General features: G+C 38.4%; 1 protein-coding gene across 9 annotated transcripts in view; it reads right to left on the bottom strand.

Moving 5' to 3' along the window:
• The window catches only part of RYR2 (ryanodine receptor 2), a 458,147-nt gene that overhangs the window by 11,380 nt on the left and 425,689 nt on the right, over positions 1-21,078 (bottom strand). For 8 of the 9 annotated variants that reach the window (XM_077345372.1, XM_077345367.1, XM_077345356.1 and 5 more), the window contains 11 exons: positions 19,053-20,356; positions 18,675-18,742; positions 18,049-18,196; positions 16,121-16,207; positions 13,265-13,483; positions 11,576-11,706; positions 8,242-8,284; positions 6,775-6,908; positions 4,429-4,489; positions 2,933-3,079; positions 606-740 (listed from right to left, as the gene is read on the bottom strand). In XM_077345372.1, the coding sequence (XP_077201487.1) occupies positions 606-740; positions 2,933-3,079; positions 4,429-4,489; positions 6,775-6,908; positions 8,242-8,284; positions 11,576-11,706; positions 13,265-13,483; positions 16,121-16,207; positions 18,049-18,196; positions 18,675-18,742; positions 19,053-20,356 (2,477 nt within the window). Of the gene's footprint in view, positions 1-605; positions 741-2,932; positions 3,080-4,428; positions 4,490-6,774; positions 6,909-8,241; positions 8,285-11,575; positions 11,707-13,264; positions 13,484-16,120; positions 16,208-18,041; positions 18,197-18,674; positions 18,743-19,052; positions 20,357-21,078 lie in introns of those variants that run through there. The other variant, XM_077345381.1, reaches the window with a different exon arrangement.

Below are 21,078 nucleotides of genomic sequence, written 5' to 3' on the forward strand. Positions count from 1 at the left end.
AGTCTAGGGCTGAATCTGCACTTACTTTATTTAGTCCTGTTGAATTCAGATCGATTTGAGCTCCGGTCTTCCTGATTATTTCCCCCCGATTTGAAACAGAAAGTGCTCTGCACTTGATTCGGGGAGGGCGGAGGATTTCTCCTCCCTTTGACTGCGGTGGAGGATCAACTGGAGGCTCGGGCGGGGGGGAGCCGGGAGCCTGGAGCCTGGAGCCTGGAGCCGGCTCCTTGTGCTTCCTTTCTCATTATGCTAATACCAGAGTGCCCCCTGGCGCTGGATTGGTGGCTGTGGGCATAACAGATGGTGGCATATTTTTCTAGATTATTTTCCTGCCCCTACAGTTTTCCTGTATCTTGTTTTAAGGCTAACCAAATATGGCAAAGCTGTTATCTCTTTTCTAACATCAGAATTTTTTAATACTGGTATCTGAAGAATACATCTAATTCCTGAAAGCCTTCAATATGTCTTCATTAGTCTATAATACTAGAACCTTCAAGTTGTCTAAAACTATTTTGTATTTTATTTTTAATAAAACATACTAATTACATGAATGGGGTATATGTTAACAAGATAGGAAAGAGGAACAAAAGTCATATAGGATTTACCGTAAGCATATCATCACATTTCATATCCGGCATATCTCCATCTTCACTCTTATTGTAGAACTTGCGGAAGAAATTGAATGCAACTACAGTGTATAGGTAAACGACAACTGCCAATAATCCCACTGTTAGCACAAGCTAAAAAAAAAATTAAAAGAATAGACTATGTAAATTTAGAGTACAATAGTATGCTTGAAGGGGGAAATAAACTGTTCTAACAAAGTATTGAAACAGATGCCAGGACCAAAGAGGAATAACAACCTTAATTTATATGGTCAGCATTTGTTTGGATTTAATTCCAGGAGAAAACATAGTGAAGCAAATAAATATATCAAAATTGTAGATTGAAGTGGGGTCTTCTTAATTGTGAAATGTTAAAATAATTGAGACCCTGTTATTATGCTCTGTCCATCTCCTCTCAAGCATCCTTTTCTTTAGGTGAGGTGCTTGGTTGCACAGTGTTATGTCTCCTCTCTCACTAGACCAGAGAAATATGTTCCAATCTACTGTTCCAAATCACTTAAACTCTACTATTCATTGCATTACATTCTAATCACTATTCCAATCTATTGTTCCAAATAAGAAATTCACTAAAATAAAGTGATATATATAGAGCTTCTTGGTGAGAATACAGATGTAAGGACTGAATAAGTTTAGCATGTCTAGTGAGATAAGAAGCCAATATTCCTGTAGACAATAGATTGTTTGGTATATTTAGGATGGTAACTGGATGCATGTAGATTTATCGACTAGTAGGTTTCTAATATAAGGTGGTGTCTATGCATCTTCATTAGGAAAATTGGTCAAATCCTTTGCAAAAGGATGGATTGCCACAAATCTGACATTAAGAATCATATGACTGAGAAATCTGTAGAATACCTCAACCTTCCAGAACATTCAGTGGGTGACCTCAAAGTAGCTGTTTTATTGCAAATTAACAATAACAGATTGGAAAGAGAAATGGTTGAATTACAAGTTATTGCAACACTCAAAACAAACACGCAAAAAAAACATCCAGGACTTAACAGAGATATGGATTTGTTATTACTACATATGCTAATCATTAATAGGGCCCATTCTATACATTTCTGAACCTCCTGTCATTTCCCCAAAAAGCACTTTCCTGGAAATACCTTCTTTGGGGGCCATAATTTGCACTCCCTAAATCCAACCCTCACCAAAGCTGAAGGACAGGTAGAGGAGAGCCAGTTGGAGATCTCCTATAAGTTGGTTATCTGTAGCCTGCTGGAGGGTGGGAATATTCGACCACACTGCAAACATAATGAACTGAAGCCGTTTTTTAAAATTCTAAAAAGTTCATGATCATCAGTGGTTTGTGAATCAGGCATGCCATGAACTATGAGCTGAACTGCATTTTCCTGGTTTGTGTTGATCCCTAAACATTACACCAATAAAATACTGCTAAAACATCCCATAGCGACAATAAGAACCTAATGTCAGCCATACTATCAAGGTACTATTCTTCTTTTCATCATAAATAGTGACATGTAGGAAAACATTTCAGTTTTCAGGACATTTGACTACAGTCTTGAAAGTCAGTATTATCAATAGGACTTTAAAGTCAGACTCCAATGGGAAACTTCTGAATTAAAATTCATAATTACAATTCATAATTAGTTTTGATATTATTAGACAGAAATTGTCTATTTATAGTCTCTATAGCCATTAAATTGCTTAACAAACTCAGGAGTCTATGTTAACACTACTTGTAAATGTTATAAGGAATCCTTATGGTTGTCTTTATTCTTTTCAATTTTGCATAGAATTGTCACATATTGTAGATTGCAACCCAATAACGTTAATACAGAGTGACATTTCCACAGATACAAGGACTTCTGAGCTATGTAGTATAAGTTCCCCATCTTCTCTATGACACTAGCCCAAAGTGCCTCCCAAACCCCATTCCTGGGGGATGGCCTTCCTTTCAGCAGGCTGTTGCAAAAAAGGAAAGAGGAAAAAAACAGTGATCTATTAGCATAGGTCCTTGCATACATAGAAGGTTTAGTCTGTTCACTGATTTTTTTTATTTTCCTCCTTCTCTCTGTATATAAAAATCTTCAATTTAGGCACCTGATGAAGCTCAAACCAACTACATTAAATGTTATTCTCCAAGGTACCACTTTCTATTTCATATTAACAACATTAGGATATTGGCAATTAAAATACATTCTTTGTCCCTTCTGTACAAACAATCTTTGCATGTATTTAAGCCAAAAGCATACCATATTAGAGAGGAAATTGCAGAACTGTCAGTGTAATACGTCAATTATCATTTTTTCTTAGAATCTGTAAAATAAATTAAGAATTACCTGTTTCCCATTGTGGGTTACTGATGACAGTATAGTCCGTAGTGTTTTGAACCCCATTGCTATGTCAAGGAGATGAGCAGCAAAGAAAAAGTTGTTGTAGTGACCAAGGATTGACATGGTCATATACCAAGCCAGGTAAAGAAAAGACTTTTTAGGGGGGAAAGAATAAAACAAGATTTTTAAAAGGTCATATGGCAATGTTTTACTCTAAAGCACCTTTGTTTATTTTACTGATTGGTTGATTGAAGCTTCCAGCACATGAAGACTTCCCTTTGAAAGAGTTTCTACAATTTTTAAACAGTTTCTGTGTTGCAGAAAGGAACAACTATATTCTTTTGTACTATATCATAAAAAAACAGAATCCCCTTAAAATTATGCTTTTATGAGCTGAAAGAACATATTTTGTTACTTCATTTATATTGTTACTTTTTACTTATTTTACTTTTGTTTTTATGTTGCAATATGGACACGGTTTTTCCAAGATTCCTGATTTTGGGGATTGCAGAAGACTACATCAGGAAGTATATTAGTGGCATCCCTCACCTGGATGGCTAGCCTGATCATATCAGATATTGGTTTCTAAGCACAGTACTCCTTAGTACTTGACTGGAAGACCACCAAGAGGCAGCCTATGGCAAATCTGTTAATTTCTTGCCATGAAAACATAAGGGGATTGCTTTAAGTTGGTTATAGCTTGATTGCAGTTTCTACCACCACCACAACAGTGGGACTTCAAAATTATCCACATTTTGTAGGGTCCCCATTTGCCTACTTATCATGGGAGACTTCTAGCCAATTTGTATTCCATGTCTGCCAATGTTCAGCTGATCAGTGGGTAGAAACTGGGGCCAAGGGAGGGGGTGCAATTGTCTAGGGAAGAAAATATTTAAAAGAAAAATAAGTCTTGGGTACTTATCAGAAGTTATGACTATAGAGTTCCTGATAATTCCTAAGCATTCTCAGAAGTAACAAGGGCAACTCTACCGATTGCCAGAAACCTTAGAGTTCTTGGCAATTACTAGAGCTACCCCTTTCACTTTCAGGTAGTTCTCGAATCTACCAGGAACTCTATAGTCAGAACTTCTAGTAAATTCCCAGGGCCTTATTTTTCTTTTTAATCTCCCCCCCTGGAAGCTGCCCCCCAATAATCCACCCTAACCCTTATCCCTTTTTGAAGTCTACATAGACATTAGAAAAATAGGGAACTGCATTCTCTATTTAATTCTTAGATTTTACTCTTCATTGATCCAGGAAATTTGACAGAAGATAACAAAATTAATTCCTTGGATAAAAAATGTAACAAACTTTTACTGACAAAAAGTCTCCTCATCAATAATTGCTATATGTGTTCTGATTTTCTAGACATACATGAACTTAATTATCAGCATAACAGCCAGGGTATTTTAATACAGAATATAATATTTTCCTATATGTAAATAGTCTCAGTATGTTGGAGATGCATTCAGGAAAAACCATGCCTTCCAAAAACAACTTACATTATCAGTGAAAACAACTCCTAATTTCCACATCTGATACTTTACATCAACAGAGTTCAGCCTGCAAAGAATAAATGCAGTAGAAAGTGATGCTGGATATAATATGTAAAGAATGTCTCTTTTACAGCCTAGGTAACAAGCCTTTGGTGACTCATTTTACATTAGCTCTTACATGTAACCTGGCCTGGATAGACTAGGGCAGAGTCTGCACTTACTTTGTTTATTCCATTGTCAATCCTGTTGAATCCAGATCGCTTTGAACTCGGGTCTTCCTCTTCCCCCCCCCCCACCCTCCCCATTGAAACAGGAAAGTGTTCTGCATGTGGTTAGGGTAGTTCAGAAGGGGGGGAGCCAAGCCTCTTTCTGTTCTTGGGGGGAGAGGAGCCAAGCGGGGAGCTTCTTTATTTTCTTGGAGGGGGGGGGAGAGGATCGAAAAAGGCAGAGAAGGGAGAAAAAATCTAGGATCAACAGAAGTTGAGAGAAATTAGGGGCTCCTCCTTTAAGGCAAGCTTGTCACATTACCAGGTATAGCCTATCTGAAAAATATTGAGGGTTAAAAGCACTCTAAGATATCGCACAATAAAGGTAGGGTCACTCCGGATCAATCCTTCTTGCTGCAGAAGGAAAATTTATATCGCCCAAAATCCAAACGGAAATTGCATTCTGTGTAGATGGCAGGGACTGAATTGACTTGGGATTGGAATAAAAACTCCATGCAGTTTACACCCAGGCAAGCCAGATCCTCTCAGATCTTGGAAGCTAAGCAGGGTCACTCCTGGCTAGCACTTGGAAGGGTGACTTCCAAGGAATCCCTTGGAAGTTGTGATAGAACGGTAGGCAAGAGCAAACCATTTCCAAGTGTCTCTTGCCTGGCAACCAGACAATCTTAGGATCTGCTGGCTATATTATACACATGCCACATGAAAAAGAAATAAATATAAACATGTTTTAAAGTGATTTTATTTGAAAACTGTTCACAGAATTGTCAGAATGAGCTGCTGAGCCATCTACAATTTACTTCTTGGGACCCATTTGTTAAAACCCTCTTATTAACCTGAAGCACTTCATGACCATCATAGTAAGCATGGGCTGTATCAGAAAATATCTGGTTTTGTCCAGCTGCTGGTGAGACAGATATTTTCTGATACAGCCCATGCTTACTATGATGGTCATGAAGTGCTTAGTAACCCCAGAAAGTAATGTTTTGGCCTGTTATTGAGGTCCCCAATAGCTAACAACCTGGGGTTCTCCAACATTACCCCTGAGACCAGCTGTGCCAGCTCAGACACAGATACTGTTGGAAAGCAGAGTGGATAATACACCAAAAGAATTCCTACCCTGTCTTGAGAATGCAACACTATATAGAGATCCTTAGTATATAAAGATTGACAAACATAATGCCTGATGAGGGAGACTGCACCATGCTATGTCAAAAAACTCTACACTCCAGCCAATTGACATAGCCAGCTGCTGAACTGAGAATCCCAGCCAGCAGATTTGTGTAATTATGCTGTGGTAAAGTACACCAAGTTATTGAACACACAAAAAGTAGTCATAAGGAAGCGCGTTTACCCACCCTAGCAGGGGTGCAAATTACCATCGTGCCCCAAGCTAGGAATTTGGGTGTGACCATTGATGCCTCCCTGACTATGGAGGCTCAGGTCAAGAGAGTAGCGGGCCAGGCATTTTTCTATCTTTGCCAGGCCCGGCTACTAGAGCCCTACCTATCCCCTGACCACTTGGCCACAGTGATCCATGCGACAGTCACCTCCAGAATAGATTTCTGTAACTCGTTCTACGCAGGCCTACCCTTGTCCCTGACCCGGAAACTACAGCTGGTGCAAAATGCGGTCGTCCCCGGCCCGAAGGAAGCGCATCTAACCTCGACCAGGGCCAGGGCTTTTTCAGTCCTGGCCCCTACCTGGTGGAATGGGCTCCCGGGTGATCTGCGGGCCCTGCGGGATTTGTCAGCTTTCAGCAGGGCCTGTAAAACGGAGCTCTTCCACCAGGTCTATGGTTGAGGCTGGGGTCAACGAATCAGGGACATCGCTCCTCCTAGGAGTTGGAGTGTACGTTACTCCCCTATCCTTTCTTCTTCACCTCTTTACTAATTGGAGGAGGGATGGGATTTTTAGCCGTCATGTTAGTAGATTGATGTTTTCATGGGAATTTTAATGGGGTTGGTTGTTGTGACCCGCCTCGAGCCTGTTGGGAGAGGCGGGAAATAAATCTAATAATAAATCTAATAATAAATCTAATAATAATAATAATAATAATAATAAGTTTAGGAAAAAACATCAACAATGAAAATACTTCAGTTTTTATGCCAACTTTAAACAAACTTACACAGCTGATAAAGAACTGTCCTTTTTGGGTTTCTTTTTTTCTCGAGCATCACTGAAATCCAGAGCAGCTTTGTCCATTCCCAGTAATTCACTGATTCTGTCCCTGCCATAGAACTCTCCATATTTATCCATAACCTAAAGGTTAACATGGAGACAATTGTCATTTCTTCCCTCTATTTTTTTTTATTTTTCACCCCCAATAATGAGAAGTAATAAAATATAGGCTGATTTATCACTGATCCTGTGATCTGGCTATATGGTGATGGAGCATAAAGGAACAAGCATAAGGTCTCCTTTAGTCTAGCATACGGAGAACAGCCAGAGCCAGGATATACTGTCAACACAGCAGCAGTCATCAGCTTAATTGAGTTGTGGAAGGCTATTTATAAAAAGATGTAACCATAATTTACTCAGATTGCAATAATAATTTACAAATACTGAATAGAATATTGAATCAATTGTCTTATTAAACAACTTTCTGAAGAAAATATTAAAATACATACAGCACACAGAAACAGGAAGAAACTCAATGGATGCATACTAACAATGCATACAAACACTATGCCCAGCAAACTGTTCTTCCTGCTTAAGGTGGTGTCCTCCAACTTAAGTTCCTCTCCTGATAGAGGAAGAGCCATTTAAAGCTGGTAGAAAAGTTCTAACTTTGCTAAATAGAGTGGCGGCATATACTCCAAAGAATATATGAAATATAATCTATACTATCTTCTTGTAAGAAAGCACTTCTAATAACTTTTATTGTATTTTTTGTATTTATCAATATAAAATACATTGGTATTTATCAGCTTACTGTAGAGGTTAAAAGTGGCAGCTTCTAATCTGGCGAGCCGGGTTTGATTCCCTGCTCCTCCACATGCAGCCAGCTGGGTGACCTTGGGCTTGTCACAGCCCTGATAGAGCTGTAGTGACTGAGCAGTAATATCAGGGCTCTCTCAGCTTCACCCATCTCACAGGGTGTCTGTTGTGGGGAGGGGAAAGGGAAGGAATGTAAGCCGCTTTGAGACACATTCGGGTACAGAGAAGCGGCATATAAAAAACAACTCTTCTTCAAATGTTAGTTTTTAGATATTATGAATTGTCCCGAGCCCATTAGGAGGGAGGGACCAGTCAAAACATTAATAATAATTTGTACATATAGACCAGTTCCAACAGGAGTATAAATATCTGCTGTCATGAGAGATACAGGATAGTTTTCCATACATAGTCAGGCTACAGCCATACCTTTCCTGATTGAACTGTTCCTGGAAGCAGGGTTGAAGAAAAAAATACTGGGGCCATGTCTAAGAGTTCTCATCATTCTAAGAGTTTACTGAAGACATTTCTTATATTATTGAATATGCCTCATATCTGGTTGCATCGACTCATCAAGCTACAAGAGGCATTCTTTTCAGGCATTTAAGACTATGGAATTTGAAAATAAAACATAATTCAGTAATACAAAAGGCATTACCTTTCTTTTCACAAACTTGTCCCAATAGTTGTTAGGAAATGACCTAAAGATATATAAAAATGCTGTTTAAATATAAAGTATTACTGTCCATAAGAATAAACAGGGGTGATTTTTTGCTTTACAAATCTGTGCATACAGATTAGTTCCAACATGAATATACAAAATTGCTGCCATAAGAGGCTCAGAATAGTCTTCAATAGGCTCAGAATAGTCTTCACACACACAGAATTACTAGAAAGATATGGCCACAGTTTTTCTGGTTGGATTGTGTCACACTCAATAGGCAATTCAAGATGGAGTTCCAAAGGCTAAGAGTACTCCTACAGAAAATAACCACATTTTAGGTATCTAAGGGACTGTAGAAAGCCGATAGCAGAGGCCATGCCTATCAACCATTATTTCCTACAGGTGGTAAATCTGGCCTCTGGATTTCAAGCGTATTCCCCATGATCCTTTAACATTTAAAAGGAAAGGAAGGACAAAGCTGGCCCCAGATTTACCTTGTAGGTATATGCCTCACTGATACACATGTGGCAAGTTGCAGGACTTTCTTCCAGTTATTGCCCCTACCAAACGTAACAAAGACAGCAGAACCAGCCCTGATGGCAAGAAAATAGTGAGTGGGTTCATAGACTCCATCAAGGTTTGGCTGTCTGTGTAGATTATGTCACCACCAGGGAAGCTTTTGAGGGAGGGTTTTCTTTTTTTAATCCTCAACTGATTCACCTTTGAATTCCCAATTTATCTCCTCTACAACTGTGCTAGTAGTTCTTTTCTTTTTTTTAAGAATTAAAGCTGGGAATACAAAGAATTTTGTAGTAACATCAATATAACAATATTCAATCGCAGATTATTTAAAAAGTACTCGGTCACAGGGAAAGGAAATGGCTTCCACTGGAATCTCCCTAGGAAGTCACGATTCATGGTAGTCCACAAGACTGCCTGCCATTTTCTGGTTGTTATAACTGTGAGAAAGTTCTGCAAAGCTTGCCATGGAAATGCCAGCAGGGCTGAAGTTGGCCAGGTAATTTCAGGGATGGTTCAGTCTGTCTTTTGCCACAATCTGTGAGCAGAAATTATGGTTTTTAGACTATAATTTCAAGGCAGGTCTCAACTCCAGAAGAAATGTCTGTATTTTCACTGTCTGGAGAGGGCACTTTGGTTACAGCTTCTGGTATTCAAAAATAGAAGATGACTCCATCTGACTTCCTGTTTTGCTTCTGGACAACAAATTGAAATATTCCTCCAGAGGCCAATTGTTAGTCTGAGTCTAAGGAGACTGTGAAATGTATACAGCTATTATTTTCTTTGTGAGAACTCCAAAGGCCAGATCTTTCCACAGAACATAATAACAATGTAATATTTAAAGAGGCCTGACATGCTGACTAAGAAGGCCAGGGCCAGCTACTTCTACTCCCACTTCTGTTGTCTTGGATGTGTGCGTGAAATTCCAAATATGAAAATAATCTGAAATGGAATTCCAGACTGGTAAATCCATTCCCAAAGTTAATGAAAGCAGTGCCTTTCCCAAAATTCGGATTCAATATTAATTCAATTCTTCTTAAGTACCCAGCCTGGCTTTCTCAACTTGGTGGTTCCTGAAACCCTGAAGTTTCTTGACGGCTCTGGAAGGGCTTCCCAAATGGGAGGAAGTGAATTATTTTTATGTATTTAAAAATTGTTTAACATTTATTGGGTGACCATATATGCAAGAGCCTCTTGTGGCGCAGAGTGGTAAGGCAGCAGACATACAGTCTGAAAGCTCTGCCTATGAGGCTGAGAGTTCAATCCCAGCAGCCGGCTCAAGGTTGACTCAGCCTTCCATCCTTCTGAGGTTGGTAAAATGAGTACCCAGCTTGCTGCTGGGGGTAAACGGAAATGACTGGGGAAGGCACTGGCAAACCACCCCGTATTGAGTCTGCCATGAAAACGCTAGAGGGCATAACCCCAAGGGTCAGACATGACTCGGTGCTTGCACAGGGGATACCTTTACCTTTTATGACCATATGGTCATAATGATATGGTCTTGATGACCCACCCCCCCAAATGGACAATGACGGACCTGACAGCGGTGGAAAGGAGAGGGTCCTGGGAGGCCATATACACAGCTATGCTTCCCAACCTTATAATCACACCACTTCTAGGGTTTCTTGAAGCTTGTTTCCTGAAGATTGTTTCAGGGGTTTCTCAACAATAAAAACATTGAAAAAGGCTGGTGTCATAGCATCAAGAAGCTGCTTGAATTCCTGGAGTCTTCATTAAATTTAATCTGCACCTCAGTAAAACATGTCATATTAGTGAAATAGTCAAGATTCCATGTTTGCTCATGTATGAAATCACTGAGGAGGGAAGGCAACACAGTAAAGCCTAATCTCATCATATCACTGAAACTACATATGGTAGGTACTTGGAAGGGAGACAATGAAGGATGATTTTGCAGAAGAAGACAGTAGCAAGCCACCTCTCTTGCCTTGAAAGGCCCCTTTCTGGGGTTGCCATAAATTGGCTGTAACTTGATGACAATTTACAAACACACACACACACAATTACTAGAAAGATAAGACATTGTCTCACAAATATAAGGATGTGAGTATACTTCTTCTGGAAATAGACTCTAATTCTACTTCTCATTTGAGATCTCTCATGTTCTCTTCCCAGGTTACAGCTTTTCTATTATTTATTTAATCCTGAGCTAACAGTGCAATCCTATGCAGAGCAACATCAATCTAAGATTGTTGAAATTTGTATAGGGGACATCAAGGGGCAATCATGTGTCATCTCTAATTTCAGAACTCAACCAGATCATTGATGGGGATGTCAGCCATAGTAATAGGAAACCAAGGACCATGAAACATCCTTGTAATTCTATCAGCACTTGGTGGATACATCAAGTACATTCTCTTAAAATAAGGGCTATGCCTGATAAACACCTGGTGAGAGCTATCTTTTCTATATACACTGTGACATGCCATCCATCACTCCCTGCTCATTTAGTCTGGGCTCATGCTACCTTAAGAATCCCAGTGGGTACACAGATCTATTACTACCTCTTTACCCAGCTAGATCTCAGTTATTAGATCAGGTTTCATATCTCTTGTAACTGTATCACCAATTCCCCCTCCCCATTTTCCTGAGTAGACATTCAGCAACATCATCCTTAATCTGGACAGTAAACTGGCATGGCAATTAGGGTTCTGTGGGCTAACAGAGGGATCAGAATAATTCTCTGATACCATTCCCCTTCCAAAACTCTCCTCGGAGGGCAGTGTAAACAATATATTGTTTCCATGCTTTTAGAAAGAATAAAAGAATAAAAGAAAAGAACAATGCTCACTGTGTGTTGATAACCAGTCTATCCCACTGTCCTTTAATATCATCTTCTGAAGGCTGTTCTGTAATATATAGTCCATCAAATTCCAATTTCCTTGCAACTTCTTTTTCTCGCTTAAATATAACAAGTGGAACCTATGAGAAGAAATAAACTTCATTAAAAGACTTCTAATCCATCACAACATTTGGCATGACTATATTTTTTAAAAACCAGCTAGCTGTTCGAGAAACATAAATGCAAAGAGCGAATGATCATACATGACTTCTTGAGAGGACACTTGTTATCATACACACTATATTGATCATACACACTATATTCAACTGTAATTAAAAAACCCCAAATAAACAAAAAATAAATGAATCAATGATTCCAAGGCAGAGGAAAGCTGAGAGTAGTGAGGCTATTACTGTCATCATACATAGATCACTCACATATATAGACAATTTGCAGACTTCACCTCATATTTCTTTCTCTTTCAGGTACATTAGAACGTACCCAAGACTACAAAATGCCCAGAAGATAAAATGTTTTTAAAGTGAAATAGTCAATAAAAGGTTGCACAGTTAAGATTTTATCAGTTATGACTGAATATTTATTTCTTCAGTCATCCCTGTTTTAGCATCACTTCAGTTCTAGAAGCTACACTCTCTTATTGTGTATATTTAGGAACATTAGGGTCATGTAGTGCAACCAAGCTACACCTTTTCAAATTAATGGGAGTATACTTTTAAAATATGGGTTACCATAGATTCCAGTTAACCTGACCTACATTTACATATATGGAAAACCACACTTCAAGATTTCATTATAAAATTCCTTCTTATTTTGAAGATTTTGAACGCAAAAATTTCTGCTAAGTAAACTTTTGTAAAGGGGAAGGTTTAACGACTTGGAAGAGGACTACTCTTGTCACTGCTGCCCCCACAATCAGATAGTTCCATACATCTGCTGCAGAAATTCAACCTGACAAGGTCTAGTATTCAAGGTTACATTCTATTTTATTTTATTATGTATATTACATAAAACTGTAATAGAGGATCCCTATTATAAGTTCCTTATATTGAGCTAGGTGAAATTCTAAAGCAACTTTTTTATATCTTGGGATACAGCTACCACATCTCTTAATTCTATCTGGACACATTTAAATTCCAATGAAGTTGCATACGATAGCTAATTTATCTGCTGCTGCTTTTTCTGGATGCTTTTCATTAAACTTTACCAAGGAAAACAGTTCTCCCAGATTATTATTTTACTACTATCTGCAATTTCTGAAGATCATTTATATTTATCCCTGAATAAAAGTATTTCTAATTCAAGTAATTGAGTATATTTGTTTATTTCACTCATTCACTCATAGTTCACTCACTCATTTCATTCATTAGCAATAACAAAGCTAGAATATTCTTTTTTTAAACAAATACATTCACAGAGTCTATGTGGAAACTGAAAATAATCATTTCACTAATAGCAAAAGGAGCCCATGGAAAACAATGGAATGTGACATATTCTAATAAAGAGGTCTGCAGTTTAGGTCTGGAAAATAAAAGGAATTCCTGAAGAGAAATATCAAAAGTGTTATTACATTCCTGATCTATGAAATTTGTGGCATAGAGAGCTACATGTCTGCTACACCAAATCATTACAGTTACAAGATAGCATTTGTTACTGCTTCACTGGAGTTTGGCCTCTTACTTTCAAACAGTAATACCCAATGATGCAGAAGAAAGAGATGATTGTATGAAGAATGGCCAAAATGCGAAGTGTAGGTTCCATATATCCACTACTTTCTTCAAGGACATAATGTACAGTGATGATCCTATGAGAAGTACTTTCTAGGCTGCTTAACTTGAGGTTTTCGACAGTATTCACAACAGGGACCTCTTTTTCTTCAGCTACTGCCGATGTAGAAACCTGTTGTAGTGATTTAAAGTAAAAAGAATAATTATTTTACATAAGTGTCACTTTTTTACAAGTTCAAACAAGAGAAGGGTCAGCATCCAAACAAGACAATGAGCAGGAAAAGGTCTGGTATCTCATAAAGATATATCAATGAACCATTTCCGTGTTCAATCTATTTTGATTAGGAAGGCATGTTTTTTGAGACAATATTATTTTTGAAAGTAATTCCTAGCCTTTTAATAATTTGATTCTACTAATTATATTTTGAATTGTACTGAACCTGAGAATCAAAGAATAGGTGAACATTAATGATGTTGTCAGGACTATCACATGCCCGTATTTATTCTCCCAACTAATGTACCTACAGAGAGGGGTTATATTTTTCAGTTTACAGAGTCTGCGTATGTACAAGAAAACAAGACTGTGACTTCTGCAGCTGGAGATAAGAGACAAGGAATCCTTTTCAAAGCTGTATCCATCTAAATTGCTATTAGTTTGCAAACATGTCAGTGTAGTTATTGCTTTTTCTAAGAAAATAAATTTTAAAAGTTTTTGTTAAAGATAAAAATCACATGGTTACTAAAGTAACTTTAACATTAGCAACGATTAAGAAAGAAATTAAGATTAAAAGAGGCAACAGTCATAGTGCTACTACATAAATCTGTGGTTCAGAAAAACTTTACAATATTGCATTAATAAATATCCCATCTCTAAAGCAATATCAAAGAGCTGAAGAAGTAACTGTCTATGAGGAAAAGAGGCTGGGACGTTTTAATCAATAGATACATCATGGGTTAGATCCTACCATTTTGTACAATCAACGCATGCAGCTTTCTCATTTGTATGTTGCCTTTTGATGAAATAAAATGTTCTTGACTAACATCTCTTTCCATTTGGATCCTGTGTGTTCTTCCAGAACTACTTGGCTTCCATTTGATGCAAACTAGTCTTGCATCAGAACAAGTGCAAGTGCCAACAGAAGGATACAGCCCCATGAATGGTGTTGAGGGAGTAAAGAGGGAGCACTTTAATACTCTCTTAAAAATACTGGACCTCAGAAATATCCAAAAAAGTCAAATGGAAAGTAGATTCAACACACGCAGACAAAGTAATTTTAATATAATGCATATAATGTATGGAATTTATTGCTCAAAATGTGCTGCCGTTTACTAATTTAGGTAGTTATTAAAAGGGATGATAATGTCTGTGTATATTTTCTATAATAAGCCAAATTCCTCTATGATTAGAGCAAAATGACTGTTAAATACTTCTTTTCTTCCACAAGCTCCCTTTCCCTTCTCCCTCTTAACATTCTGTGGGCCATAATTCTGGCAAGAGGGTGAAAAGGGCATTGGCTGATAAGGGGAAAAGCATATAGACTTAATTCTGTCTGCCACAATGTTCAGTTAGATGAAGACTAAATTCATTCTCATTTGCTAGTATCTGTGCTACCTGAAAGTCATTTAATACAGCAAAAACAAGATCACATGCCATTTTACTATCCTCAGTGTAATTTTATAATAAAATCAGAGTCCAGTAAAAAAGAGACCTTTAAGACCAACAAAGATTTATTCAGGACATGAGCTTTCGAGTGCAAGCACTCTTCATCAGACTATGATCTTCGTACATGACAGGAAATATATAGCAAAAATCAATTCTGTTACATCAGTAGACTGTGTCACAACCAAATACAACGAATGAAAATTAAAAATTGAAAAGTTGAAAGATGAGCAGGTGTATAGGCCTTTGATGGTATAGGTGATGTTGTTAGGTCCAGTAATTGTGCCACTAGAGTGTATATGGTTGCAAAGTTGGCATCTTGGTTTGTTGCAAGCTCTAGTACCAGTGTCCATGTTCACATGGGTGAGCACTTCAACCTTCCTGGGAGGAATGTCTCACAGTTGTATGGAGCAAGCAACATATGGGGAGGTGATAGCCTTTGATCTCGGGTAACAGCATTTTGGTTTCTCTTTGTAAACTACACTGAATTCTAGGGGATTGATTGGCTGTTTTGACAAAAGATTATCATTGGCTGTATTTGGTTGTGACACAGTCTACTGATGTAACAGAATTGATTTTTGCTATATATTTCCTGTCATGTAAGAAGATCATAGTCTGACGAAGAGTGCTTGCACTCAAAAGCTCACACCCTGAATAAATCTTTGTTGGTCTTAAAGGTGCTACTGGACTCTGATTTTATTGTGCTACTTCAGATCAACACGGCTGCCCATTTGTATCTGTGTGTAATTTATAATGTAATTTTGGCTACAAACAGGTGAAGAGTTCTAAACCAAGAAGTGACAATGGGCCTTGAATCTGCACAGGCGGAAAAGGCCGGGGTAATGTCAGTATGGACACGGGGCTAATCCCCGTGTCCACATAACATTAGTCCTGGTATGGATCAGGCCCTAGAAGCTCCGCAGTAATGCACCAGCAGCAGCCTGGAGTGGTGCTGCTGGTGCGATATTGGCCCTTCTCATACTAAGTTTTTCCACTGTACCCAAAAGGAAAAGGAACATACATGTACACTCACATCACAATCACTGATACTGATTCTATGCTATATTTGTAGGACTCAAAATGGACCCTGGATACAAAGCTGTATAATTTTCATATATTCATTTACAAATAAATATCTGTAACAATTACCTTATAGAAGAGCAGAATGAAGTTGATGGCAAATGCAACGAACAAAGCCAACATCCTCATATTGTAGAAATTTCGAGCAAAATAGTTCTAAAAGAAAAAAGCACAAGTGGAAAACTATATTCTAACTCAATAATTATCCAGTTCACTTTTAAACATTGTATTAAAGGTTTCTAGTGTTTCAGAAAAATGCTACTTTTTCCTCCAAGTTATGTTTAAGCATTACCTCTAATAATACTAACTGAAGATGAATCATATATACATCCCCTCCCTAATATTGTATTCATGTAACGACAGAGAATATTTCATTTTTCTGGACAAGCTTTTGGGAGGGTACTGTTGAAATTATAGACAAAGAATGGGAACATGCTGAGTCGAAGGGCCTGGGCAAAATGGCCTCACGCACATTTTCTTCCTTCCTTGCACTCTGCTGCTTTCCCCAAGAGTTCTCCTGTTCTCCCTTCAAGGCTCACTGACATACTGCAACGCATTCTAGCCAGAAATGTAACAATACATGGGTCTCTTTCCAGTTGGTGAGATGCCCAAATGAAGCAGCCAAGCAGATGTTCTTTCAACCTTCACTTTCTTCAGCTAAGATTTGACTCTGGAGCTTCATGTTCTGGTAGGCACGGTTGGCAGAGCCCTGGTGCTTCCCAGTCACACTGAGACTTGACTTTTTTGAAACTACAAAGAGTAGGGAAGCCACAGTACTGAAAGATTTGGAATCTGAAATAGCAGGTAGAAATGTCATTAAATGATCCCGTTTCCCAATCTTGTATTTGATTCTCCCAGAATTCATCCTCCCAAAACAGGTTTTCCAGCGAACTAAAGCCACTATGACTTCTATAGACACATAAAGCTGCTTTATACTGAACCAGATACTTGATTCACCTTTAGTCTACTCAGAGTGGCAGCAGGTCTTCAAAGGTCATTCATATCACCAACTACCATACCCTGTTAATTGCAGCTACCAAGGATTGAACCTGAGACCTTTGGTGTGCCAAGCAGAAGCTCTACCACTGAACCATGGCCCTGCCATTTCAATGTAGTATGTAGCCAGGCCCTGAAATCATGTTATATTTAATTCCAATTAGATAAGGCTACTTCATTCAATCATTATAGAAGAGACCATACAGGCCAATCTAGTCCAACCCCTGCTCAATGTAGGATCAGCCTAAAGCATCCATGATATCTGTCCAGCCACTGCTTAAACACCACCAGTGAGGGAGAGCTCATCAACTCCTTAGGCAGCTAATTCCACTGCTGAACTACTCTAACTGTGAATTTATTTCCCTGATATCTAGCCAGTATCGTTCTACACAAAGGAGTCTGAAAGCAGCTTATAATTGCTGTCTCTCCCTCTCCCCATAACAGGCATTAATGAAATATGATGTTGCTTTACAGAATTAGAATTTAACTAGATTTAGGAGACCCATGAACAGTTCTCTCAGTATGATAAAATATACTGCAAATAGCTGTAGAGGAAGAAGATAGTTTGGATCAGAGCTATGGTGTGGGAGAATGTCAATTTTATGTTTACTACACTGATTTTGCAATCTCAGTTGCCCTCCCTTAAGGAATATTATCTGTCCCATAAGGAAAATAACGAGGTACCACATCCTGCCTATATATTATGCCCTATTGAAGAGAAGAGCTGGATTTGTGTACCCTGTGTACCGTTTTTTATAACTGAAGGAGTCTCCCCATAACAGACACCAAAGCTCTGAGAGAACTGTGACTGGCCCAAGGTCACCCAGCTGGCTGCATAAGGAGGAATGGGAAATCACACCTAGTTATCCAGATAAGAGGTCACTGCTCTTTGCCACTACACCAAGCTGGCTCAGTTGGGCAGGCAGCAGCCCTGGAAAGGGCAACTAAGATTGTGAAAATAGCCCAGAGGGAAAAGTTTAAACCTTGAAGAGACCTCTTACAAGTAGTTTCTGTTGATATGCAATAATTTTCTTCCAGAAAGCTGACTCCTGGGTTTCTGGTTCACCATGCCTGTGTTTATGATGATGTCTTGGTTTCTGGTTTGCCTTGTCTTCTTTGTCTTTTTCTTCTTTTTCTCCATCCTCTCCTCTAAAACCACAAATTATCCCAAAGGTTACTGCAAGTCCCTCCCTGCATATTAAGTATTTTAATAGGAAGAGAAGCAAGCTGGATAAGTCACATTCTTCATAGACATTTCTTTAAAGTACTTAAATATTTTAAAACAACACAGCTGGAAGAGACAATTAAACAGTGTACAATGAATACAGGTCTGCACAAAGTATTAGGACAGAACAATTTTATAATGGGATTAACACAGTGGTGAAAAAATAAATCATGAAGTAGAATATAAAGGAATGGAAATTACAGAAGCCATGTTAGAATGGCTACTGAATAATAACAATTTACCATTCTATGCATTTTAGCTGGTACAGCAAACTTAAAGACAAGGCCATAAATGCAAATAGTATTGCTTATTTCATGTGGTTCCCAAGCAGTTGGCTGTACTTCCAAATCAGAGTGTTATGGTAGGTAGATTCATGAAGGCGATACACACATGGATACTTACTCAGCTTTCTCAGGTTCAGATTTAGTTTCTTCTTTCTCATCCTTCTTGTCTTCCTTCACCTTCTGTTCCTTGAATGAATAAGAATATCCACAGATTACAAGCATCACCTTTTTAAAAAGAGCATTGGCTCCAAACGATCCTTACAATGAGTAAAAAATGAGGCTTCAGAAAAAAAAGTATTTAAAACATACAACTAAACCAGCTTCATAAATAAATGTGACTAATGTGACTAATTCCATCTTGAATAAAGTGGTCAGTGTAATTAGTATAAATATTGTATTTACTTAAAATATCTCAAACATTCTTTAAAATCTATATTTTTGCGAGTGTGCTTAGATTAGATTTTTAAAGGATAGATATACAAGGTTTAGCATGTACCTGTATTTTTTCTTGTTCTTCAGGCAAAGGGGATAAAGAAGGGCTGCTCAGCAAATCACTCAGGCCAGCATTTGGGTTATGTGGAATAAGTTTATACTGTCCTCCTTCTCGTTTCAAATCCAAGCCAAATATATCTGACAGTAGGTCACCATCTTCTGACAAAGCTTTCAGATCAGCTAGATCTTCTGCAGGCAAGGCAGCTTCTGTTGGCTTCCTTTCTACTTCTTCCCCTTCACCACGCACCTCATCCTGAGTTGGGTCTGGCATATTAGCTAAAAGTTCAGCCACTTTAATCTTTTTTGCCCCTTCTACTAGGCTTCCTCCAAGCAGCAAACTGTACATGATTTGAAAGAAACCTCGGAAGACACTTGATATAAAATGCATTAAGCCCATTAGAATGCTCCAGTAGGAGGAGAAAAAAGCCATTATCATATCTTTCATGGTCATTTTCTTCATTTTCTTCATCTGCTTCTTTATGCTTTTCATGCTTAGCATTTTCATGAGCATCATTATGTTATACCTGAGAGCTACTAATGCTGATTTGACAGTCAAAAGAGAGAAGAAACCCATTCTAGGATCTTGTTCCTCACGCTTCTCATTCTCATTTTCTTCTTTATTTGCAGACCTCTCGTTCAAATCTGATTCTGAGATCTGAGCAGCCAACTGCATTTCAAAGATGGTGTCCTCACAGAAATTAACAAAAAGTTCCATTTTTTCCTTCTCCCCTCCTTCGTTTACCACATCAAAGATAAACTGCCTCTTTGACTCTTTAACTTGAGGTTTCTCCCACTGTGTCCGGCTTGATTCACTTATCTCAAAATATACTCGTTCAATACGCTTTGCACTACCCATTATTTCTATGCGTCCTAAGAAGGGCTGGAAGTAGTTCAGAACACTGTCTGCCAGTTCAAGAAAAGTCTGCAAACGGGTATCGTGAGGCATATGCTCTGACAAGTTAGTCAGGAGAACAGCAACATTGAAGCCAATATCTTTGGCAGGCTCATGAAACCGTTTCACAAATTCCTCATAGTCTAATGTCTCATTCTCATCCGTCTCAGCACAGGAGAGCAGAAACTCTGTTTCAGACTGAGTATAGTGCTTATGGCTTTCCATTGCTTTATGGAAATCTCTTTTTGAAATGACACCTTTGCCATCAGGATCATATTCTTTGAATGCATCAGAGAAAGTTAAATCCTTCAGTTTTAGGAACATATCAAAGAATTTTAGAATCATTTCTACGTTGTTGGAAGATTCCACTAACATGTCAACCATCTGTTTGCCGATTGTTCCATTCACAACATTGCCTAAATGTGAGAAAGGGAATTGATCATTTTAATACAGTAAATACTTCACTCAGTAGCAATCAGATGTGATAAGCCTTACCAACTATGCCATGTACTGCAGAACACCTGCATAGGATTTCATATGCCATCATTTAGAACCAAGGCTGTCAAGAGCCACAATGGGATTCATATAAAGCTTCCCTCTGAGCCTGCCTCATGTTCACAATATATTTAAGATGCCTGAGTATGCTGTTATACTCCAGTGGTAGTGAACTGTGCTCCCCAGCCCTCCTGGGTTATCTGGGCCCCTCATATTTTATACTCCTAGTCCTCCCACTTAGCAATCTTGTTTAGAAATAGTTTTCAAAATATGACCAAGTTTTCTAACACATGAAGAGGGGGAAACTAGCAGGTTTGAAACATTTCATGCCACTATTTATAGATATAAACTACTCACAGATTATATTTCCACAGCACTTACCTTCTATCATCTATACTGAATTATTTCTAGCCTTTATTTTGTGATAGCTAATGGCAAACACAGCTATATTATTTGTCATATTTTATCCTGCACAGAAAGGCAGACATGATTCTTCCATTTCAATATTGCCATGCTTTACCAACAGGAAAAAGGTCAGAATTGAACATGTACAGGGGAAAAAAGGGGCTTTATTCCAAAATTAATTGTTTAAATACAAACCTCCACAAATTAAAGGAGCTGACACAAACTTGGGAAGATCTGC

Source organism: Paroedura picta, chromosome 1 (genome assembly GCF_049243985.1).
Source record: "Paroedura picta isolate Pp20150507F chromosome 1, Ppicta_v3.0, whole genome shotgun sequence".
NCBI classification, from domain to species: domain Eukaryota; kingdom Metazoa; phylum Chordata; class Lepidosauria; order Squamata; family Gekkonidae; genus Paroedura; species Paroedura picta.